Below are 26,073 nucleotides of genomic sequence, written 5' to 3'. Positions count from 1 at the left end.
TAATTTTTTTAAAAAAGAATAAAACAAAAAAATAACGGAAATTCCCTGGCAGGCCAGTGGTTGGGATTCTGCACTTTCACAGCCAAGGGCCAGGGTTCAATCCCTGGTCAGGGAACCAAGATCCTACAACATGTACAGCATGCCCCCCTCCCTCAAAAAGTGTCAGTATTAAATATGTATAAATATACACACACAAAATAGGCTTCCCAGGTGGCACTAGCAGTCAAAATCCGCCTGCCAATGCAGGAGACATGGGTTTGATCCCTGGGTAGGGAAGATCTCCTGCAGGAGGAAATGGCAACCCACTTCAGTATTCTTGCCTGGAAAATGCCACGGACAGGGGAGCCTGGTGGGCTACAGTCCACGGGGTCGCAAAGAGTCGGACACGGCTGAGCACGTGTGCACATACAAACGATCTAGTTAATATCACTGGCCCTGGGAGGAGCAGATGCCAAACAGGCAAATGCAGCGACGCAGGCAGAACAGGCACCTCCTCAGAGCCGGGCCTTATGCCAGGCCCTCTGTGTGCCTTGAGCAAGGCAGCCTCACTGTGGGATTTCCCTGTTGAGAGTTCGCTAACATACTCCATCGTTCTGCTGCCTGGTATCCACTGTGGCCAACTGCCTGGAGAGACCTCAAATTGACTCGAGCCCCTTCACACACCCGCACACCCTAGATAGCAGCCTGTTCACCAGCAAACACATGCTCTTGTGATCAAGAGTCTCCCCCTTGCCTTCTAGTGCCTCTATGTCTAAGACCCCAGTTCAGTTCAGTTCAGTCACTCAGTCATGTCCAATTCTTTGCGACCCCATGAACCGCAGCACACCAGGCCTCCCTGTCCATCACCAGCTCCCGGAGTTCATCCAAACTCATGTCCATCGAGTCAGTGATGCCATCCAGCCATCTCATCCTCTGTTGTCCCCTTCTCCTCCTGCCCCCAATCCCTCCCAGCATCAGACTCTCTTCCAGTTTGTCAACTCTTCACATGAGGTGGCCAAAGTACTGGAGTTTCAGCTTCAGCATCAGTCCTTCTAAAGAACACCCAGGACTGATCTCCTTTAGAATGGACTGGTTGGATCTCCTTGCAGTCCAAGGGACTTTGAAGAGTCTTCTCCAACACCACAGTTCAAAAGCATCAATTCTTCGGCACTCAGCTTTCTCCACAGTCCAACTTTCGAGCAAAACCCTACTCTTTTGGTTTGAATTAACCAATCCAGTCCTAGTCTGAGAACCCCTAAGTACTCCACAAAGGGATCCTGATAAAGGACTACGCCCCAGGGCCTGCCTCTCTCTGCTTCTCTGCACTCTGCCTAGCCCTCCTGCATGACCCCTCCAGGCATGCGGTGTACCTCCTCCAGGACCTGTGAGTAATAAATTTCTCTGTTTCCATTTCTGTTGTTGACCCTCTGCCGGCCATCAGTTGCCCTGTCTTCACTCACATATGTTAATTTCACAAAATCACAACATTCCCCCCTAACAGTTGGGGAGTAAGGAAACATGGTGGTCAGTCACTGTTAACTCTCTCCCTGGCTGGGGCTTGGTCCCCAACCTTGTCCCTGAACGTGTGAATGCCCTACTTTGAGCTTCCCTGTAAGCTCCTCTCAGTTGTGGGGGCAGGCTTTCTCATGCTGACCCAGCCGCCCTTCATCCGCTTCCCTCTGCCCAGGTCCTCAGGACTCAGGAGGCCCAACCACTTCCAACCCCTCATCATCCCCTCTCCGCTCAACCCCATCAGAACCATCCTGTAACCCTTGCTGAAATGGGTTAATGCTTCTTCGCCTGACGTCTCCATGTTAGTCTCTCTTGCATATTTCAGTTTCATCAAATATTCATGGAGGGCTCACAGTGCAGCAGGAGCTAGGCTTGCAGAGAGACTTGATGCCTTGAGGACCTTGTACAACAGGAATAGGTCGGTATCTGCCTTCTTGGACCAGGGGCACAGGTCGAATCTAGCAGACAGGGTCCCTTCTTCCCAGCTTGTCTAGGGCTCAGTCAAAAAGTCATCCCACGACTTCTGCCCACCATGTAAGGGGCAGGTTGAGGAGGTCAGGAACTTGCTGGCCAGAGGCAGTGGGGGACCACTGAAGGCTCAGGGTCGTGTTAAGAAACTCGAGGAGGGAGGGATAACGTGGAGGCTCGGCTGGCATGGAGGGCCAACAGGAGCAGGGCTAAGCCTGTGCCCAGGCAAGAGGACTGGACCCACGCGCTGGAGGCAAGGGCTGACCACTGGGGCCGGTGCGGAGGTGACAGCGTGCTCTTGGGTGACTGCACATGAGGCTGCAGAACCGGTTCTAGTTTCCAGTTCGGGTCACGGGGCTCAGGAGTCCGACCCGCCTCTATGCCCAAGCACCCCACCCCGACCTTGCGGCCTTGGAGATCATTCCGACGCCTCCCACCGCCACCCAAGGCATCGCGGAGGTGCGGGCAGAAGGAACCTTCTCGGAGGCCGCCCGACATCTAGAGACTACTGCAGCCAGTTGCGAAACCGACTGGCTTTTGGCTCTTGCAGCAAATAATAAAAAACAACCCGGCGCCGCGGCAAACAGTCCAGCTGCCTAGGCGGCCTTGCAGGCCCAGCGGAAGGGCCCGGCCAGGCCCACGCATGCGCGGCACCCTCAGCCACCAACCAGGACTACAACTCGCGACGTGCCCCGCGCCGCCGCCCCGCCCCCTGCCGGGCCGCGTGCCTCCCGGAAGTGGAGCCCCGGGCGGGGGGCGTCTCCGACCTTTGCGCGGCGGCGGCGGCGGCGGGAGCCGGGAGTCAGATGCGGTCGAGCAACGCCGGAGATGGCTTCGGCTGGAGGCGGCGCCTGCGAGGGCGCCGGGCCCGAGGCGGACCGCCCTCACCAGCGGCCCTTCTTGATCGGCGTGAGCGGCGGCACCGCGAGCGGCAAGGTAAAGGGCTGGGCGGCGCGGCGGGGCCTGCGAGTCATCCGGGGCGCCTCCGGGTCTCCGCGCGGCCTGTCGGGCCTCATTCCAGAGGGAGACCCCCGCCTCTAGCTGCCTCGAGGTGCCCCCCACCCACCTCCCGGGCGTGGACAGGGCCGGGGGCGGAGGGGCTGGGGCCGCGGCGGGCCAGGCGGGGAGCGGGTTGCTGGACACCGGGGCACCCCCGCAAGCTCCCGGCTGGCCTGGCCGCTCGTGGCCTCCGGGTCCGCGTTGCCTCTGCTGGTGCACCCCAGCGCCCTCCCCGCCAGGCGCAGCCGCTGACCCGGCGGCCGCTCGGGAGCTGATGCGCCGGGGTGGGCGTCTCCAGGCGGGGCTCCTGTTTGTGTGTTTCCCAGTCCACTGTATGCGAGAAGATCATGGAGCTGCTGGGACAGAATGAAGTGGATCACCGGCAGCGCAAGCTGGTCATCTTGAGCCAAGACAGGTTCTATAAGGTCCTGACTGCGGAGCAGAAGGCCAAGGCTTTGAAAGGACAGTACAACTTCGACCACCCAGGTAGAGGCTCTGAAGGTGGGGAGAGAGTGAGGGAGAAGGGCGGACCGTGGAGACTGGATCCAGAGTTGGCCGTGGATGGTGAAGAGGCCCCGGGTGGTCCCTGGCTAAACCTCTGTGGAGCAGATTGGGGTTAAGCCCGGGGTCTCTCCTGTGCACTCTGGACCCTGCAGGAGCTCCAGGCTCCATCGGTTGGAGCTGGTCAGGGAGTCTGCAGCTCAGAAGGGCCTTCAGGCCCACTGCTCTGCAACAGTTGTGGTAGTGGAGAAAACTAAACGCCTTTTTGCTATCAGGGGCCTGCTATGCAGACCGTTTCCACTGGGGCAGAGTCCTCGAGAGGCCAGCAGTGGGTGAACGAGAACCAGAGGCCTTGAAGCTCCCTTTCCTGGTCTGGTCAGGGGCCAGGGGAGCAGGTGGAGAGGAGATGGGTGAGGGGGATAGCCATGCTGCCCCTCCCTGCTGCTAGTAGACGATTCCACCCAGTGGTTGGCTCCCGTCTTCATTCCTTTCCAGGGGACACATGGGAAGAAGGTCCGAGGAGCATTAGCCTGTGTTATTTCCCAGAACTAGAAGCAAGACGCCTAGCTCACCTACCTCCCGGAACTGGCTGATCAGGAGATCCGTGTGTTCAGACTTGTGGGTGGGACAGCGGCCCAGGCGGTGGCACTGCCCCAGGGCAGCGAGGACAGGTCCAGCCTGTGGTTTGCAGAGGGCCCTGCTGATGGAAGCCGTGGGGGCTCCTCCGGGCCAGACATTCCTTAGGGTCGTTGGCAGCACTCGCACCCAGCAGACCCCAGGGCTGAGCGAGTTCTCAGCATAAAGACTTGCCCTGTTTTCTGTTCCACCCTTGCAGATGCTTTTGATAACGATTTGATGCACAGGACTCTGAAAAACATCGTGGAGGGCAAAACGGTCGAGGTCCCCACCTATGATTTTGTGACCCACTCAAGGTAAGCGGGTGGTTCTGGGAGGAGAGGGCTGTGTCCGGGGGGCTGGTGAGGTCACCCCTCCCGCCCTGGGGCTGTGCCCCACTGGTTCCCGGGACAGTCCCCCTTATCCAGGCCCAGGGTCTGATGCTGATGGCAGGCTTCTCCCCTGGCCTGTCCCACAGGCTTGCGGAGACCACGGTGGTCTACCCTGCAGACGTGGTCCTGTTTGAGGGCATTCTGGTCTTCTACAGCCAGGAGATCCGGGACATGTTCCATCTGCGCCTCTTTGTGGACACTGACTCCGACGTCAGGCTATCTCGGAGAGGTAAGGCGGATGCAGGCCCCTCTGCCCCTGGCCAGGCTGGCCCCAGGCCCCCCCGGCGTGTGCAGGCCCCTGCTCTCTCCTATCACTGCAGTTCTCCGGGATGTGCAGCGGGGCCGGGACCTGGAGCAGATCCTGACTCAGTACACCACGTTTGTCAAGCCGGCCTTCGAGGAGTTCTGCCTGCCGGTACCGCCTTCCACTTGCCCAGGGACCTCCTTTCCCCCCTTGTCAGAAGGCCCCCCGGTGCCCATTCTGAGAGCCGAGTCGTGGACAGACGCCGTCTGCTGTATACGTGGAGAAGTTAGCCTCTCGTTCCCGCAGTCCCAGGGAGTAGTCTCAGCTGAGAATGGGTCCTTTGTCCCTCGCACCCCTCCTCCCCACACCAGGCTTCACCCCGTGCACCGGCGTCGCCTCCCCCCGGGCCCTCGTCTGCATCTGTCCGGGGCACTGCTCGTCCACTGCCCACACTGTGCCTCTCCTTCCCCCGAGCCGTTCTGAACGGGAGCAGGGGGCCTCCGTGGGGGCAGGGATCTCTGTCTGTTGGCTGCCAAAGTGCTGTCTGGCATACAGTAGGTGCTTACAAACTTCTCCACACTGTGTGTCTCTCGGGGGTGGAGGGAGGTCCAGCTGGTGTGTCGAGGAGGGATTCACTGTGTGCGGCCGTCTGTCTTCTCCCTCTCGCCTGTCTCACTGGATAGGATGGTGGAGAGATTCAAAGGGAAATTTCACAGTATCGTTTCTCAGAGGGTAAAGTGAGGTACAGAGGAATTAGAAGCAGGATTCCTGCTTTAGATAAATGGGACAAAGGAGTTCTGTCTTTGCTAGTTCATGAAAACATTTTATTTTACATTCATGGTCTTGGAGTTTCTAGAAAATGATTAGGAAATTGACTGTTCTGCAGTCTCTTATCCCCAGAAAGACACTTTTGAAAAGTAGGTGGTTTACCGTGAAGCTCTGGACACTAGGTGTGATCGGGTGCGCCCGGATGGAGGCAGAAGTGTGCTCAGCCAGTCCCTCCCCACCTTCACAGGGAGCCTCGGCGAGGTGACCGAGCTGCCCGTGTCCTGGTCGCTGGGACCTTTCTCAGCCCTCTGCTGGTCGCCCTCGCCTGCCCCCACAGCCCAGCAGAGTGGCCCAGCTCCGTGGGAGTTCAGCCTTGGGTCTCCTCTGCCTGCAGACACGGCTGCCCTGGGACCCAGTCTGGCCCTGTTCCCCCCCACCCCCGCAGCTCATCTCTTGGGACAGGCCTCCTTGGCCCAGGCCCACACACCGGCGGTGCTCAGCTGTCTGCGGGCCCCCCTCCCCCGCCAGCAGCACTTGGGGGTCCCTGCTTGGCGGCACCATAGTGCCGGACAGGAGTGGGCTACTCTGTGGGAGCAGAGGAGAGGCGAAGCAGGAAGGGGAGCAGGTCCCGCGACTTCCTGCCTGGGGTGCAGCCCTGCTCTCGCAGGGTTCCACACCCTGTGCACTGGGAGGGTGCCCCACCTCAGCCGGCCCAGAGCACCCAGCGGTCAGCGCAGACCACTGGCCCTGACGGCGGTGCTCTCAGAGACGAGCGTCTCCGAGAAGCTGGCAGACGCACGCCATCCCTTCCCGCTGCTTCGGGTCAGCTTCCCTCGCTTCTGGGCTCGTGGCCTCTCACCTGAGCCCCTGCCCCCGTCTCCTCACACTTCAAGGTGGCCTGCGTGTGCGCCCCGCATCTAGGCCCAGGCACGCCCAAAGCATCTCACAAGACCCTCCTTTTCTTGCCTTGTAGACAAAGAAGTACGCAGACGTGATCATCCCTCGAGGGGTTGACAACATGGGTAAGGAGCAGGCCTGTGCCACACTCCCCCACCAGGGCCATGCGGCAGGCCCGGCCCGTCCAGGTTACTGAGATGCTGCTGCGGGGCAAGGCCCATCCACGTACATGTGTGGCAGAGGTTTACAGCACACTTAGAACACGCAACATGTTTTACACCTTAAGGTGACATAGCCTATGACGTCAGTTAAGTTTCAGTAAAGGTGGTGTGGGAAAAAAAATACACGGAGGACTGCTTGACAGGGAGGCCCTTGTTGGCAGGAAGTATTACACCCAGGGTTAGTTAACAGAAACCTGCGCCACCACGCCAGGTCAATTTTACTGTGCCCAGCCCCAGCGGGCACTGGTCTACCTGCTGAGGCTTGGTGGCAGGCGGATGCCTGTGGAGGGAAGCGTGTGCCTCGCGGGTGGCGGTGGGTGGCGGCTGGGCGGGCGGGCAGCTGACCCTCCCCGTGTGACCCCGCAGTGGCCATCAACCTCATCGTGCAGCACATCCAGGACATCCTCAACGGCGACATCTGCAAGTGGCACCGCGCGGGGGCCAACGGGCGCAGCCACAAGAGGACATTCCCGGAGCCGGGGGAGCACCCCGGGGTGCTGGCCTCGGGCAAGCGCTCGCACCTTGAGTCCAGCAGCAGGCCCCACTGAGGAACGGGCTGCTCGGCACCCGGCGGGCCCAGAGAGGCCCGCCTGCCCCAAAACACGCGGCCACGGACGGGGCGCTGTCAGGGTCCCGGCTAGCTAACCCTGGACGAGTCATCCAGGCGGTATGACAGGTTCTCTGCCAGCGGCCCTGACCTCCTCTCCCGCTTCCGGTCACAGGGGCTGGAAGCGCTCTTTGCTGCTGAGAAAGGCCACAGAACGTGCGGTACGAAAGGCCCATGTTTGGGAGAACAGCCTGGTCGCCATGATTTTGACGGTGAACCCCCGGCAAGAGAGACTAGTGTGACCTGGTTCACTCACGTGTAACTGGAACACAAGTTTGAAGATAACCCTCTTCCGTTTTACTTGTTATACAACCACATTTTCTGTTTACTCTGGTTTCCTAACACCATGCTCGCTGTGACCTAGTAACCCAACTTCATGACCCACCAGTGGGTCGTCGTCCTGGTACACACTGATCTGGTACGCAAGGAGCCACAGAGAGGCGTCCTTCCTTTTGGCCTGTGCTCCAAAGGCAGAGCCAGGAGGGAGCCCTGGGGAGCAAACTTTTCCTTAAGCAGCACCAAACACACAGATGGGGTCCCCCTGCTTTCCTGTAAGCAGTATCCTGCTTGGCACCCTGGAGCCCAGGCTGCCATCTGGACAGGCCTTTCCTGGTGTTGCCCATGGCCAAGGTGTGTGTGGATCAGGAAGCGTGAGCAGATGCTGTGGCCCACAGTGGCCCTGTGCTTGCCTAGTGACCTTGCCTAGTGGTCTAGGCAAGTGGCCCTGTGCTTGCCTAGTGACCAGACACTAGTGGTCTTGTCCTGGTTTGTGCCCCATTCCATGTGGCAACTGTTACTGTAAAAGTGGTCCCTCCCCTTTGCCGCCAGCTTTCAAGTACTAGTTACACAGGGACGTTGGGTGAGCTTGGCTGAGCTCGAGGGCCGGTTCCTGATGACTATGACGGGTTTGTCAAGTTTACTGTTCTTTTTGGAGAGAGAACCAATAAATAACACCAAATGTGAATGCCAGTTTGTCCCTTTTTAATTACATAAAAGCAGAATCAGGACCAGGAAATGTGTGGATGATAGGCTACACACAGCAGGCTCTGGGTGGGGGTTGGGTCAGCAGGAGGAGTCACAGCTGGCCTCCCCCAGCCCCCCTTGGGCTGGTGTTCGAGGTCTCACAGGCCACTGAACCATGAGGGGGAGTCCCCGGGGCCTCCCTAGGTCAGGAGCAGGGGCCTGGGTTGAGCCCACCACCGGCCTCTGAGCAAGACTGGGCCTTGTCTGGGTCGACTAGAACCAGCCCCTCCCTGCCTTTTGGCTGTCGTGCGTCCCACCCAGCAGCTCCACACTGAGTGCACGGGGCTCTTATAAGGCGGCTGTGAGGAGGTGCTCTTTATGATCAGGGAAAACAGACTGCTGAAAACAAGGTGCCTGTCGGAGGGCCATTTCTTCAACGAGACCAGGGCAGAATCCCAGCCAAGCCCATGTCCACCAAGCTCAGAGCCCCTCTGCCTGCCCGCAGGAAACACGCCCGTCTAAGACCCTGTCCCGCCCCAGCCCTGCCGCTCGCCGGTGAGTCCGTGTCCCACTAGTATCTCCGGATCAGGATGTCCCAGCTGTCTTTCCAGCGAAGGGCCTTGAGCTCACTGGGTGACAGCGGCCTGTCCCCGTAGGTCAGCGGGCGCAGCATGTTCGACACGTGACAGGCGGAGGTGAACCATGCCACGACCAGGGCCGTGAAGAGGCTCCTCTGGAGCTGGGACCTGCCAGCCCGGAGCAGAGTACGGTGGGGGGGCTGGCCCTTTCCACCGCAAGGTCCCCTCGGCACCCCGGCCAGAGTGCCAGCCCTCGTCAAGTCCAGCCTGACCCACTCGGCGCCCCTCCTCACTCGCTCTGCTTCCTGAACTCCACACTCCTGCTCCGTCGCAGCAGCGGGAGCACGGAACCTCCCTCCTGAGCTGCCCTGGGCCCAGCCTCCAGGACCCGCTCTGGTTTACAGGCCCCCTGGTGTATCTGCTGGGCACCACACGCCTCCCTTTCCTTTCTTTGTTCCTCTAGGCCAAAGGTCCTTCCGTGTGTATCCCCTGGTTTCACCTCCCACCAGCCTTAGCTTTGAGCTTGGAACCCCAGGAGCCTTGCTAGTGCCTCTTCTGGCTAACCCTGTCCACACCACGCTGCAATCACCATTCATGACTCCCCCTGGACCCCACCCCCCTGACCCAGGGCGCGTGGCTGCCAAGGCCCAGTACCTGCACAGGTGGTCGCTGACGTGCTCCAGGACCACGGGCAGCAGCAGGATCTGGAAGGTGAGCGCCGGCAGGTAGTGGTAGAGGAAGAGCGTCTTCTCCATCAGGAAGAAAGGTAGGTAGTTCACGGCCCAGCCCCCAGCGCACAGAGCCCCGGCCAGCACCCAGCGCAGCCAGCGGTCTGCAGGGAAGGCCATCTTGAGCTGGGAGGCTCCCTGCCGCCGGGCAGGCTCACCTTGTCATCCACATGCGAGCCCGTGAACTCGCGGCCCCTGCTTTCTGTCTCCTATCCCAGCCCCTCCTCCCGGACTTCCTGCTGCCCCTGCCGTCCCAGTCCTGAGACACGCCAGCCCTGGGCCAGGCCCAGCTCACTCCTGATTCCCCGAGGGTCTCTGGTCTCACTCCTCAGGGGGCGGGGCAGGCCTGCACTGTGCACCCACCCAGGAGCCGGGACTAGTGGACAGAATGACCGGCTCAGCTGAGCCCAGAGAGGGCGCATCCCAGCCCCTGGCGGCCTTTGGGGCCCACCCCAGGCGTTGGCTCCTTTCCTGTATCAGAACGGTTTTAAGGGAGGTTCTGTTCTTGCAAACCACCCGCCTCCAAGTGCCTCCTAGCAGCTCTGTCCCATCAGCCACTTCCAGGGGTGCTGGGGTCAGGGAGCAGTTCAGGCCCGACACCTGCATGGCCCTGGAGAAGCCTTGAAGGTGACATGGGGACTAGAGCGTGGCATCCTGTCTCTGGGGAAGAGATAGAAGTGCCCTCGGGGCAGAAACACAGAGGTGGCCCAAGGCCACGCTTGCTGATGTAGCCCTAAGCACACGGAGCTCTGGCCCAAACCAGAGGGACGGGGCGTGAAAGGCACGTGGGCCGCGGCACAGACCCTCGGGGAGGTCGCAGACTCTCCTTCTGCGTCTGAGCAGATACCAGACAAACAGCAAGGCGTACGCCAGGGTGGCGAGGCTGGCCGAGGCCCAGATTACAACATTCCCAAGCAGGTGGATCTGCGCCTGTGGGAGAGAGAGGCCAGTTGGTGTGCCTTGGGGCAGGCGCGGGCGCTGCCCACCCTTGGCCCTTGCGGCCAGGACGGACGTGTGAAGGTGCTCGGCTCTGTAAGTGGAATCAGAGCCGGGAGTGGATGGGGTTGTTTCTGGACAGCAGAGCGGCTCACAAGGAGGGGGACGGGGGCGCTGATGCAGAAGGTCCTCAGTGCCCGCTTCTCAGCAAGCCACGGCCTCCCACATCCGCAGGGGCAAAGGGGGTGCACCCCCTAGCTTAAGTCACTACCAGGTACCGACCACGTGCTGCGTTTGCCCTGCCAGGTGAAGACACACTGGACAGGGAAGCAGAGCACTGACCGGCCTGGACACCAGGTGCCAGGAGGGGAATCAAGTGGGATGGTTTTAAAAACCATGTCGGCTGGGCAAGGGGAACCACGCGCCGCCATGGCAAGCAGCAAAGCCGGGTATCCCTCCCTGTGGACGCGTGGGGACCTGACCCCTTGGCACCTCAGGGGAGCTTGGGCCCCATGCTGCCAGAGCACTCGGAGAACAGCAAGCCCTTGGCTTCTGTCAGGACGGCGCGGGAAGTCCGGGGCTTGGGCGGATGCAACGGCTACGCTTAACATCACAGGTCTCGGGTATGGGCTGACTGCCCACAGACGCTGTGCTTACACTGGTCCTGGGGTGCAGCCAGTAAGCGATGTTGGTGTCCAGCATGACCCAGTCCAGTGGCGTGGAGCTGTACTTGTGTTCCGAATCATCACTTCTCACCGTCAGCATCCGCCACTGCAGACAACAGAGGCCACCAGGAGTCACCGGACAGCCAGATGCCCTTCACAGGGAAGGGATCTGCCAGGGGACGGACTAAACCACTGCCCTTTTCAAGGGGCGTCCAACCTCAAGTTCACTCAGGTCACCCGCAGAGGCAGCCCAGGAGGTGCCTTTCCCGGGTTCCAGTTTGTGGATTAAGGGATGGGATGGGGCGGTAAGGGTGCCTTGACACTGGGGACGCTGAGTGCCCAGTTCCGACTTCCCTGGGGCTGTGCCGTGTCGACCTGACCTGGGAGCAGTGCCACACTCCTGCATGTCTCCTTGGCTCCTGACAGTTACTGCCAGCAAAGCCACACAGCAGGGGGGCCCGGGGCTGACGGTGCCGGGCATGACATGGAGAGGACACAGGGCAACGGCCCTCCCTGCCAAGGCAGGTCGCAGTTTGAATGCTGACGCTGGACAGATCATGTGGCCCTCCCGGCGAGGGGCAAGGTCAGCTGCCCATCCGTCTGCCTGTCACCTGTAGCTCGGAGAATCTGGCCATGAAGCTGAGGTTCCTGCTGATGTCCACCTGGGTCGGGGAGTGCAGCTCCAGCTCCCTCTCCTTCTGCTCCTGGCCTGGCAGGCACACAGGGACCGGAGGACGCAAGCAGAACCCAGTCAGGGAGCCGCCCACGGCAGCCGCCGCTGCTTTCCAGAGAACCCGCAGGACACGGTCCGCGGTCCCCCACCCGCCCGGCCGTCTCTCCAGTCAAAAGCTTTCCCTGCCCTGCCTTCCGGTGGCACTGTCCCCCTCGCCCGCCCGGGAGGGGGTACGGGGGGACGGGGAGGGTCCACAGTAGGGCCTGGAGCCCGCGGGCTGTCCCGCCCCCAGGAGCCGCACGCTCACTCCTGCCGTAGCGATGCTCCTCCACATTCCACACAGTGCTCTCATGGTAGCCCCGAAACAGCTTCTCCCCCACCACTTCCAACTGCCGAAAGCCCCAGTCTGGGAGGGGCACTCCACTCAGCTGGCAAAGCAAGATGGTGCGGGGATCATGATGGAGGGCCCGGGCACGCCCAGCTTGGGAGAGCCCACCCCAGGTCACCCACAAGGGCAGTGGCTCTCCTTCAGGGAGCTTCACGCCAGGGTTCAGTTCTGAGCAGTTACAGAGACCCCACAACCCCCCACGGCCCCCCTTCAGTCTGTCCCTCTGGGCAGGACCGGGGAGGCGGTCACTGACCTTGAGGATGGCCGAGGTGTTCACGTGCACAAAGCGGACCTCTGACAAGATGGTCTTCCAGACATCCGTGTCTGACTCCCTGTTCACGATGTCCTGTAAAAGCAGATCTAGGCCATTAGTTCACTCTTTTTCAGATTTCCTTAAATGTAAAGATGAAGACCAGTCACCATGGTGAGACTGGCTTGGTCTGATACAAGGGGACAGTCCCCCAAGGGAAGCTGACACGGCTGATCCCAGACAGTGCCATCAACTTTATTCCAGAGGCCTGTGCGAGGTGCTGGGGGTGGGGGTGGGGACACCACCCTCCCCCAGATGCGGATAGCCTTCCCAGTGGGGATTTAAGGATGGCGCTGCTCCCTGAGGCCTCAGGCCAAACATGAGGACAGTGCAGAGGAAGGTCAGAGACTGTCCCCGCGAGACTCCACCCTGAGAGGGGGCTCCTGGGGATAGGGAATAAAGAGCTGACACTGGAAAAGCTTGCCGGGTGCCTGGCACGACCCCGGGAGGTCCTGTGGCTACTGACAAGCCAACACAGAGGGGCTGAGCAGGAGCAGGACAAGAAGGCCACACCCTCCGGTTGGCCATCCTCTCTGCCCATCATGGAGCTTCAAGTCCTGGAAACGGGCAGGTGGGGCTGAAAGGGGCTGAGGAGCAGAGAAGGGGTCAGCGATGGGCCTCACCAGAGAGGAGAGCAGGCAGGACCTTCAGGACAACCCTGAGGACGAGCTGGGGTGACAACCACATCAGAGCAGCCTCAGGGGAAGGACAGAGGCAGACACATGGAGCACCCGTGTGCGGCACCCAGCGCCCGGGCCCCGCTGGGCACGAACACAGAGGCGGCCTTCACGGCCCCTGGCTTCACCTCACACCTATTGAGGGGCTGGTGCTACGAGGGAGTGGGTATGGAGGCTGAAGTGAGGCGCGCCTCTCCCAGAAGTAAGCCCAGTGCGATCACGGACCTGCTACTGCGTTTTGCACTCACGACCCTGACTTCAGATGGTCCAGCAGCTCAGCCATGGAACTTCCCTCCTGCAGCCTGGCCCAGGACACAGTGTGCCACCCTGAAGAGCCCGCGGTAGGGCCCAGGACCCAGGGGGGCAGTGCCAGAAATTGCCCCCACTCCTCCATGGCCCTGCCTGTCCCCGGGCGAGGGTTGATCAAAGAGGCTCCGGGTGTGTCCAGGCAGCTGGTCTGAGCTGACTGTGGGAGGGGCCTCCTCCCTGCAGCATTTCAATACCCACCCACCATCCCGCAGCTCCTTCCTGGACACAGGAAAATCCCCTGGCTCCCCTTTTCTGTAGAACAAGGGGTCACTTGTTCCAGAGCACTGTTCGGAAAGGGCCATGATGCCCATGCTTGAGGTGGCCGGGGACTCACCAGCCGCCAGAGGTTCTGGGGGGGCATGGAGATGTTGTAGTCAACATAGCAGGAGACCTCCTGTGCGTGGGGGCTCAGGGGGGCTGCGACGTCATGCCTGGAAAACCAAACAGCACTGCTGGGGGCAACCGAAGCTCTCATGAAAGGCACTCGCTTTTCTTCAAGGAGAAAAAAAGCACTTTTTCTCAGGAAACAAAGCCAGCTCAACCTTCAAGCACCTCGGCTGCCATTCCCAGGGGGCGCTAAATCCCTCATGGAGGGCAGAGGCCCTGCAGTGACCACGCCTCCAGGGACGCACATGATGGGGAAGTAGGGGGATGTCCATCTAAACCACGGGCTCACCATCCCCTCTGCAGAGGATAAACCAAGCTGGGAGCACAGCCTGGACACTGGGGGCTCCCTAATGCCAGGTCATGGAAATGGCAGGGGCACCAAGAAGACTGTTGGAAAACAAGTGCCCAGGGACGTCAGTTCCCCTTGTTTACTTTCAGGGAAACCATGCCTGATCGGACTTTGTGTGGGACCACATCAGGGGAGGACCCGCAGTGAGCAGTAAGGAAGAGGCCCTCATGACCCTGGAAAAGTCAGGTATGACTGCAGGCCCTGTGAGTGCCATGAACAACACTGACCCCGGCGGGCACAGTGCGCAAGAAATGCTTTTGGTGCAGGGAGATTTCAGCTGACCCCTGAATAAAGTGACTGCATGGGGGCTTCCCTGGTGGCTCAGTGATAAAGAATCTGCGTGCCAACGCAGGAGACACGGGCTCTATCCCTGCTCCAGGAAGGTCCCACCTGCTGCAGGGCAACTGAGCCCGTGCTCTAGAGCCCGGGAATGCAACTACGGAGCCCGCGCAGCACCGCTGCGGGAGCCTGAGCTCTGGAGCCAGTGCTCTGAAACAAGAGCAGTCGCCAAAGTAGAAGCCCAAGCACCCCAGCTAGAGAGCAGCCTGCAGGCAGCAGTGAAGACCTGGTGTGGCCAAAAGTATAAATGAATAAAATCATTCTTTAAAAAAGTGAAAGCGTGGGCCATGGTGGGGATGGCAGTGGGGTCTGAGCTGAAAAGCATTCCAGGCAGAGTGAGCAAAGGCCCCAGAGAGGCTGCATGGGGTCATTTTGGGGGCAGCGGGGGGCTAGGGTGACTGGCATGAAGTCTACCAGGGAGTCAGTGGGCCAGGTCCCGGGGGGGGCGGCAGCCAGGGGAGAGTGGGGAGTTATTCTGAGTGTGACAGTCACGCTGGGTATCCCCGGAGGCTCCTGGCAGAGACTTGAGGTTAGTCAAGTGTGAGTTTTCAGAGGGAGCAGTGCCTGCCATGTGCAGAGGGCGGGTGATTGCCAGCAGGACTGGGAGTGAGGGCAGGAAGGACCGGAGCCCCGTGGATTTCCCGACCCAGGGACGGCAGAAGGGGGAAGAGGACAAGGGGGACGTGGCGTGGAGAGCCCAGATGTCCAAGGAGGAAGGGCGGGGTCCCTGAGGCCATGTGGATGACCTGAGAGGCCGGGTGGAAGGACAGCAGAGGTGGCCCAGAGGTCAGGCCAGGTAGGGTTCCTGGCTCTGTCCCCCAGCTCACAGCCTTCTTGAATTTGCTTCTCCTTTCAGCAGGTGCCCCCATCTGCCAGGGCGCCCCACACTTCACTCTGGGTGGCACTCGCCTTCCCAGCCCGCACGCCATCACTGAGGTCTCCCCTCCCCGCCCTCGATACCTACTACAGAGCGGGACCTGAGGTGGTAATGCAGGCACGCCCGCTCTGAGCAGCGGCAGGGACTCACGTGTTGAGGAGGCGGGTGGTCATGCCGTGCACCAGCTGCACAACGTCGCCGTGCCGCACGGGCCTCGGGGGGTTGTTCACCACCAGCTGGTGCCTGGAAGAGAGCACGGCCGGATTCGGGGGTCCTTGCTCAGGCTCTGTGGAGTCTCACAGCCACCCCATCAGCATGCTCCTCATACGAGGAACGTTTTATTTAACTCTTTTCTGAAACTTCAGGTCACTTTCCACGCTTCCTGGCATGGCCCCCTTTGTCATCATCACATTGACCGCAGCTGTGCTGTAATTCAATTGGAGTCTGAATTTGGCAATAAGAAGTTCATGATGTGAGCCACAGTCAGCTCCAGGTCTTGTTTTTGCTGACTGTTTAGAGCTTCTCCATCTTTGGCTGCAAAGAATATAATCAATCTTATTTCGGTGTTGGCCATCTGGTGATGTCCATGTGAAGAGTCTTCTCTTGTGTTGTTGGAAGAGGGTGTTTGCCATGACCAGTGCGTTCTCTTGGCAAAACTCTATTAGCCTTTGCCCTGCTTCATTCTGTACTCCAAGGCCAAATTTGCCTGTTACTCCAGGTGTTTCTTGACTTTCTACTTTTGCATTCCAGTCCCCTAACATGAAAAGGACATCTTTTTTGGGTGTTAGTTCTACAAGGTCTTGTAGGTCTTCATAGAACTGTTCAAATTCAGCTTCTTTAGCATTGGTGGTTGGGGCATAGACTTGAATTACCGTGATATTGAATGGTTTGCTTTGGAAATGAACAGAGATCATTCTGTCGTTTTTGAGATTGCATCCAAATACTGCATTTCGGACTCTCTTATTTGTACCACATTTTGGACTCTTTTGTTGACTATGATGGCTACTCCATTTCCTCTAGGGGATTCTTGCCCACAGTAGTAGATATAATGGTCATCTGAGTTAAATTCACCCATTCCAGTCCATTTTAGATCGGTGATTCCTAAAATGTCAACATTCACTCTTGCCATCTCCTGTTTGACCACTTCGAATTTGCCTTGATTCGTGGAGATAACATTCCAGGTTCCAATGCAATATTGCTCTTTACAGCATTGGACCTTGCTTCCATCACCAGTTACAACCACAACTCGGTGTTGTTTTGGCTTTGGCTTTGTCTCTTCATTCTTTCTGGAGTTATTTCTTCACTGATCTCCAGTAGCATATTGGGCACCTACCGACCTGAGGAGTTCATCTTTTAATGTCCTATCTTTTGCCTTTTCATACTGTTTATGGGGTTCTCAAGGCAAAAATACTGAAGTGGTTTTCCATTCCCTTCTCCAGTGGACCACATTTTGTCAGAACTCTCCACCATGACCCGTACGTTTTGGGTGGCCCTACACGGCATGGCTCAGATCATGAACTGGTTATTGCCAAATTCAGACTTAAACTGAAGAAAGTGGGGGAAACCACTAGATCATTCAGGTATGACCTAAATCAAATCCCTTACGATTATACAGTGGGAGTGAGAAATAGATTTAAGGGACTAGATCTGATAGATAGAGTGCCTGATGAACTATGGATGGAGGTTCGTGACATTATACAGGAGACAGGGATCAAGACCATCACCAAGAAAAAAAAATGCAAAAAAGCAAAATGGCTGTCTGAGGAGGCATTACAAATAGCTGTGAAAAGAAGAGAAGCGAAAAACAAAGGAGAAAAGGACAGATATACCCATTTGAATGCAGAGTTCCAAAAAATAGCAAGGAGAGATAGAAAGCCTTCCTCAGTGATCAGCGCAAATGGAGGAAAACAATAAAATGAGAAAGACTAGAGATCTCTTCAAGAAAATTAGAGATACCAAGGGAATGTTTCATGCCAAGTTGGGCTCAACAAAGGACAGAAATGGTATGGACCTAACAGAAGCAGAAGATATTAACAGGTGGCAAGAATACACAGAAGAACTGTACAAAAAAAGATCTTCATGACCCAGATAATCACGATGGTGTGATCACTCACCTAGAGTCAGATATCTTGGAATGTGAAGTCAAGTGGGCCTTAGGAAGCATCACTATGAACAAAGCTAGCAGAGGTGATGGAATTTCAGTTGAGCCATTTCAAATCCTAAAAGATGATGCTGTGAAAGTGCTGCACTCAATATGCCAGCAAATCTGGAAAACTCAGCAGTGGCCACAGGACTGGAAAAGGTCAGTTTTCATTCCAATCCCAAAGAAAGGCAATGCCAAAGGATGCTCAAACTACTGCACAATTGCACTCATCTCACACACTAGTAAAGTAATGCTCAAAATTCTCCAAGCCAGGCTTCAACAGTATGTGAACTGTGAACTTCCAGATGTTCAAGCTGGTTTTAGAAAAGGCAGAGGAACCAGAGATCAAATTGCCAACATCCATTGGATCAAAGAAAAAGCAAGAGAGTTCCAGAAAAACATCTACTTCTGTGTTATTGACCATGCCTTTGACTGTGTGGACCACAACAAACTGTGGAAAATTCTGAAAGAGATGGGAATACCAGACCACCTGACCTGCCTCTTGAAAAAACCGGAATGCAGGTCAGGAAGCAACAGTTAGAACTGGACATGAAACAACAGACTAGTTCCAAATAGGAAAAGGAGTACATCAAGGCTGTATATTGTCACCCTGCTTATTTAACTTCTCTGCAGAGTACATCATGAGAAACGCTGGACTGGAAGAAACACAAGCTGGAATCAAGATTCCCGGGAGAAATATCAATAACTGCAGATATGCAGATGACACCACCCTTATGGCAGAAAGTGAAGAGGAACTAAAAAGCCTCTTGATGAAAGTGAAAGAGGAGAGTGAAAAAGTTGGCTTAAAGCTCAACATTCAGAAAACGAAGATCACGGCATCCGGTCCCATTACTTCATGGCAAATAGATGGGGAAACAGTGGAAACAGTGGCAGATTTTTCTTTTTGGGGCTCCCAAATCACTGCAGATAGTGACTACAGCCATGAAATTAAAAGACACTTACTCCTTGGAAGAAAAGTTATGACCAATCTAGATAGTATATTAAAAAGCAGAGACATTACTTTGCCAACAAAGTTCCATCTAGTCAAGGCTATGGTTTTTCCAGTAGTCATGTATGGATGTGACAGTTGGACCATAAAGAAAGCTAAGCGCCAAAAAGATGCTTTTGAACTATGGTGTTGGAGAAGACTCTTGAGAGTCCCTTGGACTGCAAGGAGATCCAACCAGTCCATCCTAAAGGAAATCAGTCCTGGGTATTCATTGGAAGGACTAATGTTGAAGCTAAAACTCCAATACTCTGGCCACCTGATGCAAAGAACTGACTCATTTGAAAAGACCCTGATGCTGGGAAAGATTGCAGGCGGGTGGAGAACGAGACGACAAAGGACGAGATGGTTGAACGGCATCAACAACTCAATGGACATGAATGTGAGTAAACTCCCGGAGTTGGTGATGGACAGGAAGGCCTGGCATGCTGCAGTCCATGGAGTCGCAAAGAGTCGGACACGACTGAGCGACTGAACTGAACTGAACTGTATTGTACCTGCTAGGAACGCTGCTATGTCCCTGACCGCGGGCTTCTTGGCACAGGCTTGGTCCCGAAGCTACGAGGCGGCCAGCGACTGAGGCCAGGCTGTCCCCCAACCTGTACTCACCTCCCGGGATCCTTGACAATCCACCAGTTGTTGACGTCCTTGAAGGGGTAGCAGGTCACCTGCTGCTGGTGGGAGCTGCCACGGCCGTTCTCATATCTGCAAGAAGGTGCAACTGCGGGTGGGGTGCCGGGGGCCCACGCCCTCCCCCAAGTCCCTACAGGAGCCACCCAGCGAGGTGTCAGATATGTTTCCATCCCAGAGGGGCTGCTCCCCCCATCGATGGTATATAACGAGACTCAGTGACACCAGGGTCCGAGAGCTCCATTTCTTTTATCTCACAAACTCCTTCACATGAAGTGAAAGCTGGTAACAGCAAAAATGTGAAGAAAAAAAAAAAAGCCCCAAAACACGTTATAATCTCTGGATTGAAAACATGACTTTCCTTACTTACATCATAGGGTAGGTGCTCTGGTGAGAGTGAAGCCAGCAGGGCACGGGTTGGCCAAAGACATTCTTCAGGGTGACCTGGGAACCGAAGGCCACCTCCAGGGGCTGACCTTGCGTGACCCTTGCCAGCCCACCCTGAAACAGGAGCACAGGGTTGGCCAGTGAGGGGGAGAGACAGAGAGCACACACGTGACTCCCAAGCCAGCCCCTTTGACAGCCCCTCCCCACATCCGGGCCATAGTCACACCATCAGCTATGGTCAAGTATGACATAATACTGGCACCTTACATATTCCCAATGACTGGAGGCAGCCCCTGGGGAGGCGGACCCCTCGTCCCCTCCCACGCCACTAGCATATTCAGAATTAGTGTAGAGAGAGTGAAGACATGCCTCACTTCCCCCATTTGGTTTTCCCTCTGATGCTCGCCTGGGGCGGTTTACATTAAGAAAACCCTGAGTCTAGTGTGGCCTTCTTTCTAGGATGGTACTTTTACCTCCAAGCTGGCCTGGAAGGCACTGGACATGATCTGGTCGTGGGGCCCGGAGCGGTAGAGCAGCAGCAGGTGGATGTAGAAGAACAGCAGGTACACAAGGATCGGGAGCACCACCAGGGCCGCCGCTCGGGCGAGCAGGTGGCAGAGCACACGGACCTGCCAGAGGACGGAGGGGACATCACCCCACCCAGGGGAAGGCGGCCCCAGGCCAGTCCTCCTTTCAGGGTTCTCATCCTGCTCCCTGCCCCGACAGCCAGCCCTGCCTCACCCCCGACCCCACCATATCTCTGCCCTGCCCTCAGCTCCACCCCCACCCCAGCCTCGCCTCCTGCTCCCCCAGGATCAGCCTCACTCCTACCCCAGACCTACACCCTTGATCCCCACCAGCCCCACCCCACCCCTGATCCCCCAGCCTTGCCCCCCCCAGCCCTGCCCCCAGGCCAGCCCGGCCCCACCCCTTGGCATCAGCACCTACGTTTGACAGCGTCTGGTCTCCTATCACATGCCAAGCGTGGACAGCGGCAACCCCGAGCACCAGCAAGTATGTGAACACACCCACGTACTTGATGCTAAAGACACAGGATGAAGAGGAAGTCAAGACGAGACACACGTGGAGGCAGTGGCTGCCGCCTCAGACCCAGTGCACCAGACTCACCCAACTGCACAGGAGCAGGCCACGCCCGTCAGCACCAACCAAAACCACCATCTTGGGGAGAAGGGCCTGGAGCAAAGCACAGAAGCAGAGCTGAGGCCTTGGAACGTTTCCCCCGAAGGCCAGAGAAGGCACAGCCTCAGAGATCTCAGCTGGCTACACCAAGCTCCAGGTACAAGGGAAAGATTTCTCATCTCCCCGAAGAGCAGTCCTCCTGATATAACTTCTCCTTTGGGTCAGAAGATGTTTCCATGTAGTTTACATTATAGAGAGATGAGATTATTTATGAAGTCAGGAGCCAAGAGCCAGTGGAGGTGCCTGGGGCAGCTCCCCGTGGAAGGGTATCAGACCTGCTCAGGTGGACAAGCGCCCGGACTCCTCTGTCTCATTCTCCATACCTGTGTTTCTGGGAGTTGGAGAACTTCAGGTAAGACAGCACGGCCAACAGATTGAAAAATATCAGCACTGATTCCAAAAGCATTAACCTTGACTGAGTGATGAGAGCGTTCTCTGTTGGGAAAAGGACACGGGCATCAGGTGTCGGGGAGCAAGGGTGAATGTCCACAAAAAAGGGTCCTTGCCAAACGTCCCAGAGACTGGAGGTGGGAAGTGGGGGCTCGACCTGGCTGGAAGTTACTGGCCCTCCTGAACCTTCGTTTTCCTCATCTGCAGGAGAAATACCAACTCTGCAGGGTGCCTGGACATTCTAACACTCTGTGGGCATGGGCCCCAGTTAGGGTTGTCACTCAACAGACATGAATTCTGGTTTTTCATCTGACTTAACTTCATTTGTTCACAGACTTGGGCTGAGAGAGTCCACTCTGAGGAATAACCACTCATTCCTGAATCTGTCTCCACTGGTCAAGGGGGGTGGGGTGCGGGGGAGGTTCTCATTCAAGGACAGACTGGGTTGCCAGGGGCGATGGTCCAGGGGTGGGGGTGCGTACATAGGAGCATCATTTGGGCAGCCCCGCTACATGTTGGCTGCCCCTCCACAACATCACAGTCTGAACACACAGACCTATGCACAACCCCCGGCCTGGGAGTGAGGTGAATGCCAGAGTCTGATCTGGACACCCTGGACACGCTTCCTTCTGTCCTGCGAGTAGCAGACACGGGAAGGGGCACACCCACTGAACCCCGAGCCCTCCTGGGCCACAGAGACACAGAGATCAGTGCTGGGGTCGCCCTGGCCCCCCGGAGCAGGGGGACGCCTGGGCCTCACCGATCAACACCAGCAGAGCGGCCCCCGTGGCGGCACAGTGAGAGAAGCCGAGCTCCTGCACGATCTCATAGGCCATGGGCACCGACAGGGCCCCCGAGAGGGCCGGCAGCAGGCGCAGGGACCACACGGGCACATTGCTGCTGTATTCTGGAAGAGCGAGCACAGAGGGGCTGAGCGCATAGGGCACATACCCCCCTCCCTACACTGCCACATGTCCTCACACGGCGCACGTGCCCACGGACCACAGCACAAGTCTGCAAGGCTGGGTCTCATCAGGGACCGAGTGTGTGGGCCTCGGCTTCATGTGGTCGAGTGCCGGTTCTCAGTAAGTACGGGAACCTGAGGACTCTGAAATGAGTTAACGCTTATTTACAGATTTACCCAATCTGTTTCCAAAAACACTGTGGCAACACATGTATATGTACAAAAGGTACTTGCCACATACAGTGGCATGCACAGATGCCACGTATAGCGTGCTATGTGTACCAAAGACCAAGGGCAACACGCTTATGACAAGTAAGCACTAAGGAATTTACTGGACTTTTTGAAAGTCTTTCACTTGTACCCAAGCTATTTATCATACCCTGGATTCAGATGAATAAGCTGTAGTTGTTAATCTCTAAGATAGCTACTTCCTCTCAATTCTAATACGTGCACATTAATAAGGAAGATGACAATGATATTTTACCTGCTCCAATTCTGTTCCACAGAAAGTTACCATCGAATCCTCCTAAATAACCTAAAACAAAAGATGAATCAATAACTATCCTGTTCAGTAAATACTTCTGAAGCACCAAACTGCGGCAGGCAATAGGCGAACAATGATAAAGAAAAGAATAAGACCCACGGAGCAACTAAGCCAGTGTGTCTATGTGAGGCAACTACTGAAGCCTGTGCACCGTAGAGCCTGCGCTCTGAAACAAGAAGCCTCTGCAATGAGAAGCCCGTGTGCCACAATGAAGACTAGCCCCCCTTGGCACAATCAGAGAGACCTGGCGCAAAGCAATGAAGACCCAGGACACCCCCAAACAGATAAATAAATAAAATAAGACACCGCTTCTGCCCTCCTGAACTTCCATGTTTAAGTGTTAAAGAGCCACTTCTCTTACTAAGAAATCCTACCTCCCAAGGCCAAAAGCATGTGGCCAAACGGTGGTCCACTGCCATCCAAAAAGAAGATCCGCTTCATGTAGAAAGAGATGTACTGCCCGTAATACACTTCATCAAAACTGTAAAGCAAACCCACGTTATGTTCAGCTAGAGATCCTATCTGTGCACAAAAGGTGTGAGGGTCAACGTACACCTTTGCTTCCAAATGACTTTGGAGAGTGACCAGTCAAGGCTGGAATCCTTGCTCCAAGTGCATGGCGTCCCTGAATATGAAGACACGTGTGCAGCACCACATATCCACAAGGACAGGAGGGAAAACGCCCCCCTGGAAGTTGGACATTCAGGAGGCTTTCCTGACACAGATTCTACTTCTCTCCCTGTGTGTAGGTTAGGGTGTACCACGAGCCAGTCTACCAAAGGCCTCCTGGACACAAAGCTGATCTGGCTGTCCACCTGCGTGTCTGCAGGTGAGAGTCAGAATAAGAGCTGGTGACCCAACAAAACAGTCGCAGGTGTAAAAGGGAGAGGCGCCAACTGCAGCAAACCTCTTTCAGACAATCAGGGACGTTTGCTGACACGGAGGAACTGCTGTCAGTTTCTTAAGCATGATGATGCTACTGTGACCCTGTGATTTTCAAGAATCCTGATCTAAATCGATACTAAATTGTTTAATGAATGAAATATAGTGTCTATGATGTGCTTCAAAAAAATCCACTGCAGGGAGGGAATTGGCTATGAGCTGGTAACTGTTGCAACTGGGTGACTAACATATCATTCTCTGTACTTTTGTATATGTTTGATGCTTTCCATAATAAAAAGTTAAGTGAAAAGAAACATATATTAATCACATCATTAACAGCCCTTTAATAATAACAATTTCTCATTATGACAAAGAACACACTCTACCATCAGCGAGGACTCGCTTCCAAATTCCTCAGTCTTCTGCCCTCCACTCTCTGGACTGTCAAAGGTCACCCATCATGGATACTGCACCTACTACTGACCTACGGAGCAAGACTGAACAGGTGGACTCTGCAGGGGCTGTCCTGGGGACCAGCTGGTCTCTCCGCTAACAGCCAAGGCATCCATCACCAAGGAAGCCCAGAAGTTGGCTCTCCCATTTTATGGGGCTCAAAAAGGCACTTCCAGCCATCAATGCACTGAAAAAAATTACAGTTCCTTCTGGAGGCCCCCAGAATCAAGTTGCTTGACTTACACCACGGCCCTTGGATAAGCAAGCTGCCACAGTCGGCTCAGCAATCCCATCGCGGTCAGAGCTACCATATTCAAGTTTACCTCAGCGGTCACCATCACAGGGTGCTGCAAGAATCCCAACATCTTGCAGAAAAGCAGGCCAGGGGAGGAGGATGCCCTGGAAAAGCAGAGGAAAAGCTGTCACCAAGAACACCGGTGGCTCCCTTGAAGGCTAGGAGGAGGCTGTGACATCAGGACCCTCTTTCACAAGCAGTCACACGCGGTGAGGTGGCCACCTCAGGACTGAAGAGTCCCTCACTCAGCACCACCCGCGGAGCCCTTCGGGTCAGTGACAGCGTTGGACCCCGGCGCTCCTGCCCACCTGGGCAGTGTGGCCGGCTGACAGCCGCTGACCTCCGTCCGTCCCCCACCCCAGAGACTCAGAGCCTCCCCGTCTGCGCCACGGGCCGCCCTCCCGTCGCGTCCCCTTTCTCACCTCGAGGGCGCGTGTACACCGGGCACCCTGTTTCTTTCCCGAGGCTCCCCCCATCCCTCGGGTCCACTTCTCTCTGGAGGCTGCAGGTGCCGTGGGGACCACCCTCCCCCGCGTTCTCACAGCAACGCCGCCTCTGGCCTGCGGCGGCCCCCTTCTGTCCTCAGGGCGACGAGCTTCCCTCCTGCTACGTCGGCCCGGGGACCCTGTCCGCCCTGGAAGCCCCTCTCCTCTGCCCGGCACTCAGCTTCTCTCCCGAGAGTTTCACCTGCCCGGGGGGCCCGACTGGGCTCTGGCCCCCGGCGCCACAAACGTACTGCTGTTTCTTCAGGTCCCCGCAGAGCCGCTCCCTGCGCCTCAGACCTGCCTGGGGCGGGGGTGCGCCACTAGGCCGACCGTTGGTAGGGGGTGAGGCCGCTCGGCACTCTTTGCTGCCCACTGGTCCGCTCGACGCTCGACTCGCCGCGCCTGCGGGGCCTGCCGGGGCAGGGAGGGTGCAGTGCGCATGCGCACTGGGCGAGCCGAGATCGGCGCTCCAAGAATGTGTGACATCCCGGAGGGCTATCCGTCTCCCGGCTGGGGAGTCTAGGTTCCTTTGCGCCACGGGACACATGGCTACATCTGTTAAACGACACAGTGCGAACATATCGGCATTTCGATCGGTGTGAGGCGGAGGCTCATCCCCGGCGGTGCCCCCCACCCTCCGGCCCATGGGGGCCCTCCGAGCCTGCTCTGCAGCGGGACAAGGCGTCTTCCAGTCAAGGGAATGACCCGACGCTTAACGGGCAGGAAAGCAGCCCTGCTCCTCAGCCCACCTTCGTTTATCTGGGAGTCAGTACTCCTGACGGGCTTTCCTGGTGCCTCAGCGGTAAAGAACCCGGCCTGCCAATGCAGGAGAGGCGATTCGATCCCTTGGGTGGGGAAGATTCCCTGGAGAAAGAAATGGGAACCCACTCCAGTATTCTTGCCTGGGAAGTCCCATGGACCAAGGAGTCTGGCAGGCTACAGTCCATGGGGTCGCAGAGTCGGACGCGACCTAGCGACTAAACTGCATGGAAGGATACTGCAAGTCTAATAAGGAATTACGATTCTTTCCTGCATTAGGTGGTAGTGCAGGTGACTCTCACCCCAGCTGTGTAGAGGGAGGGAGCGCAGGCTCACCTGCTTGCAGCCAGAGGGCGTCCTGGGACCCAGAGGAGTGGGGCTGGGCTCTCAAAGTAGGGGCCCTCTGGTCCTGAGGACCCAGGGCCTCCTGCCTGTTGCTCCCCCGCGCCCTCCCTCACAGCCAGGCTCCTGCAGATATGAATTGCCGGTTCCCAGGAGCAGGGAACCCAGGGGCCACGCCTGCCCAGGGTTTCTTTTTGGAAAGGGTTAAACT

The 26,073-nt window shown here is 57.0% G+C and overlaps 2 protein-coding genes across 6 annotated transcripts; one reads left to right on the top strand and one right to left on the bottom strand.

Annotated features, from left to right (window-relative positions):
* The first annotated feature begins 2,704 nt into the window (after window positions 1-2,704).
* On the top strand, window positions 2,705-8,167 carry UCK1 (uridine-cytidine kinase 1). 3 transcript variants are annotated; one of them, XM_052649773.1, is made up of 7 exons: window positions 2,705-2,895; window positions 3,285-3,444; window positions 4,295-4,391; window positions 4,553-4,695; window positions 4,787-4,881; window positions 6,452-6,500; window positions 6,963-8,167. In XM_052649773.1, exons 1-7 carry the CDS (start codon window positions 2,788-2,790, stop codon window positions 7,142-7,144), a joined length of 834 nt encoding a protein of 277 aa, XP_052505733.1. In that variant the 5' UTR covers window positions 2,705-2,787; the 3' UTR covers window positions 7,145-8,167. The 3 variants fall into 3 exon arrangements, with proteins under 3 accessions (XP_052505733.1, XP_052505732.1, XP_052505734.1); XM_052649772.1 differs by having other exon boundaries at window positions 4,787-4,995; XM_052649774.1 differs by having other exon boundaries at window positions 2,757-2,895; window positions 3,257-3,444.
* Window positions 8,168-8,170: 3 nt separating this feature from the next.
* On the bottom strand, window positions 8,171-25,154 carry POMT1 (protein O-mannosyltransferase 1). Of its 3 annotated transcripts, none has more exons than XM_052649771.1 (20): window positions 25,013-25,154; window positions 24,225-24,380; window positions 23,021-23,127; window positions 22,587-22,637; window positions 21,899-22,045; window positions 21,072-21,183; window positions 20,677-20,742; window positions 20,497-20,590; window positions 20,022-20,177; window positions 19,532-19,662; window positions 19,141-19,236; window positions 15,533-15,625; window positions 13,765-13,861; window positions 12,388-12,480; window positions 12,054-12,174; window positions 11,685-11,782; window positions 11,066-11,179; window positions 10,276-10,402; window positions 9,399-9,576; window positions 8,171-8,912 (listed from the first exon to the last, which is right to left on the bottom strand). In XM_052649771.1, exons 2-20 carry the CDS (start codon window positions 24,344-24,346, stop codon window positions 8,738-8,740), a joined length of 2,178 nt encoding a protein of 725 aa, XP_052505731.1. In that variant the 5' UTR covers window positions 24,347-24,380; window positions 25,013-25,154; the 3' UTR covers window positions 8,171-8,737. The 3 variants fall into 3 exon arrangements, with proteins under 3 accessions (XP_052505731.1, XP_052505728.1, XP_052505729.1); XM_052649768.1 differs by having other exon boundaries at window positions 24,699-25,124; XM_052649769.1 differs by lacking the exon at window positions 21,899-22,045 and having other exon boundaries at window positions 24,699-25,124.
* Between the last annotated feature and the right edge of the window lie 919 nt (window positions 25,155-26,073).

The sequence above is a fragment of the Budorcas taxicolor genome, chromosome 11 (assembly GCF_023091745.1).
Source record: "Budorcas taxicolor isolate Tak-1 chromosome 11, Takin1.1, whole genome shotgun sequence".
NCBI lineage: Eukaryota > Metazoa > Chordata > Mammalia > Artiodactyla > Bovidae > Budorcas > Budorcas taxicolor.
This window is presented reverse-complemented; position numbering and strand designations above follow the sequence as displayed.